Raw genomic sequence first — 2,959 nt, forward strand, 5'->3', positions numbered from 1 at the left:
CTTTGCCAGGTAGAGGTGGGCGCTGAGTTTAGCACTTCCCCTGGCTGGTTCCTGTGGTCTCCTCCGCACCCTCCCCCATAGCCGCGGAATCCTGGCAAATAGTGTGTTTTAGAAGACTAATCAGCACTATCATCTTTTTGGAGGTATTGCTAAATTGCTGCTCCAGAGAACTGATTTTGAAATCCAGGGCTTCCAGAACCGCTGTATGATCCGCGGATAAAACTGAGATTGGTTGATGTGCTTGATTAAGGTATTCTCCTTGCATACTGATAGCCTTTGCTAACATTATCTTGATGCGCCACATTTCCACCTGTGTGCGAACAAATTGGGTTGCCCGAGTGGTAGTCGTGCCAGGATCCTGAACCCATTCCATCTCCTTTTCCAGCTCTTGTTCCTCCATGTTCTCCTCCTCTTCTGCAACAATTGCTTCCAGTTCCTCAATTTTGCGCTTTTCCTTACTGGAAGTTCTTGTTTCATAAGCCTCTCGAGCATTCTGTAGGTCTTTATTGGCCGAGGCATTTCGACTACCCTCCCGTGCCATTCTTCTATGACAGAGAACAGAAATACGAAACCTTCTGAAAACACAATTGATACTATGTTGATTGCCGTTGGAGAGCTGTGTATTGCTCTTGCGTTTGGAGTTTGTAGTTATAGAAGAGGGAAACCATGAGTCGCCTATGGCTTCCCATCTCGTCGACTTATGATCGCATGTCCATTCATAATAATTGCTGCTCAGATTTTCACATTTTTGTTGATGCGCCGAATCCTTATTCTCAAATCTACCACGCTTGAACCATTTCGTCGAGCGCTAAGTGTCTTTTTTTGTGTTTTGATGCTGGCGGTACCCATAATTTTTGTTCATTGCGCTTCTTGGAACTATCCTAACGTGCTTGTAAATTGAAAGCCACTTCCTCCCTTATACTCCCTTAGCCTACCAACCACTTTTCCTCACGTCCCTTTGATTGGGTGGATTCATTCTCCACATATGGGGAAGATCTTTGTACCCTTTAGCCTCTTCTTTCATTAAATGATGTCCTGCCTCGACAGAAGAGTGCATCGGTTTCTCAGCTCCGTGCATGTGACTTCCTGCCAACAGTGTCCAAGTTGGTAGAGGGGTTGTCAATTCCATAATTTTCCAAGTGATCTACCACTGTATTGGCCTTGCATCTAACTGCCTGAAAAATTAAACCGTCCAGGCATGATAGGTGTTCTGCTATAATCTCTGTTACCTTGGCAAGCCTCCAGTGTCGTGTGACTTTACTTGTTTTGGCTCCGGTATATAATCTTCTTATTGCCGTAACTGCCAGTTGCAAGTCCCCTTCCACCATGGTGGCTCCAGCTTTCAGTCGTCTGAGAATTCTCAAACCCTGCTCCAGCACTGCAAATTCCATTTCATTATTTGTCCCTTCATTAAGCACTTGACTATAAATGTGTTGAATTACACCTTTTCTATCCTTAAGAACACCTCCAATGCCAGCAGGTCCCGGATTTCCCCTGGAGGCTCCATCAAAATTGAGTTTAAGGAAGCTTGTTGGCGGATGAATCCAGGAATTCACACTGGTATTTAGCTCCTGTCGACTAATCGCAAAAGACGTGAAGGTTTCCATATTAATGTCAAAAGCTTTCAGAATCTGTAAGTCCAGACTAGAGATGTTTTTGCCCTATTCCATTCTTCCTCTGGAAAGAACTGTTTGCTTGATATTTTTAAGATTTGTATCTTTTAAGTGGTTTATGCTTCTATTTTCATTTAGGAAGACTCTCCAGTTTCTTTCTTTCCAAATTTTCCATGCTATGAACCCTGGTATGAGTTTCCATATGGTATTAACCACATGGGTATTGGAGAAATTCCCACTCCAATTCTCGATTGTTTCTTGAATTGAATTCCTAACCCGATCCGTCCTTTGAAGAATGGTTTCTGCCCAATTCCATATGTTGTCTGCGCAATCACAGGTGTTGAGGAGGTGATTCATGGTTTCCTCTTCCATTCCACACATGTGGAAACTAGAAGGACCTATGAATCTTTTTTTCTGGATATTCTCCCAAGTTAGCGTTCTTCTGTGCATTAGTAGCCATAGGAATGTTTTGATCTTCGGCCATAGTTAGACGTCCCAAAATTTGCTATTCCATTTGACTTTTTCTTCATGCTCAATATTTTCTATGTGTGTTCTGGCCTCTCTGAGTGTGAATTTTTCTCCTTCAAGCTTTCCCCAGCGTAATTGGTCACTATCCCCTACTTTCCTTATCCGTCTCTTAGTGAGTTGAGTTTTCAGGTTCTTTAAACTGTTGTTTTCTTCGGTCAGCTAATCTGTCTCATTGAATAACCATATTCTCCACACCTAGTCACTATTGTTAGGCTTCCAATATTGATTCACTGTGGTTCTCCCTAGCTCCTAGTTGCTTCTTTGGATATCTAAGAATTCAGGGCTTTCTACCTTGGGGAGTTGTTGCCATGCATCTTCCCAAAAAAGGGCTGTTTTTCGTCACAAATTTCACAAAAAAATTCCTCTCGGATTATGTGCCAGTTGTTTCTCGCTAGGTTCCAAATTGGTGAGCCTTCTGGAGTTTCTTGTATTCGGATTAAGTTTTGTAGTCTGTGATTTTGAGCGTACTTTTCTTTCCAATGCTTGGCCCATGGTAGTTTAGGTTCTTTCAGCCACCTCCACTGTAATTTTGCACCGCACGCACGGTTAACCGTGGATGGGTACTATAGGTTTAGCCCTCCCAAATGTTTGGGTTTGCACAACTTATTCCACACCATTAATGACCATTTCTTCTTCTCTGAATTACCCGACCAGAGAAAAGCCCTTTGGATGACCCTTATCTTCTGCAACACTCCCTTGGGAGCTGGGAGAATGGAAAGCATATATTGTGGAATGGCCTGGAGGACTGCTTTGGTTAAGACCAATCTGCCTGTGAAGTTAAGGGCTCTGTGTGTCCAATGATGACATCTTTTTTCCAG

At 43.1% G+C, this 2,959-nt stretch overlaps 1 protein-coding gene across 1 annotated transcript; it reads right to left on the bottom strand.

Annotated features, from left to right (window-relative positions):
• Positions 1–1,064: 1,064 nt before the first annotated feature.
• On the bottom strand, positions 1,065–1,607 carry LOC149230878 (uncharacterized). Its single transcript, XM_089381444.1, has one exon. The coding sequence runs from the start codon at positions 1,605–1,607 to the stop codon at positions 1,065–1,067; it is 543 nt and encodes a 180-aa protein (XP_089237570.1).
• Positions 1,608–2,959: the final 1,352 nt, after the last annotated feature.

Source organism: Pinus tabuliformis, chromosome J (genome assembly GCF_031772625.1).
Source record: "Pinus tabuliformis cultivar Carrire ecotype Pingquan chromosome J, CPIR1, whole genome shotgun sequence".
Taxonomy (NCBI): domain Eukaryota; kingdom Viridiplantae; phylum Streptophyta; class Pinopsida; order Pinales; family Pinaceae; genus Pinus; species Pinus tabuliformis.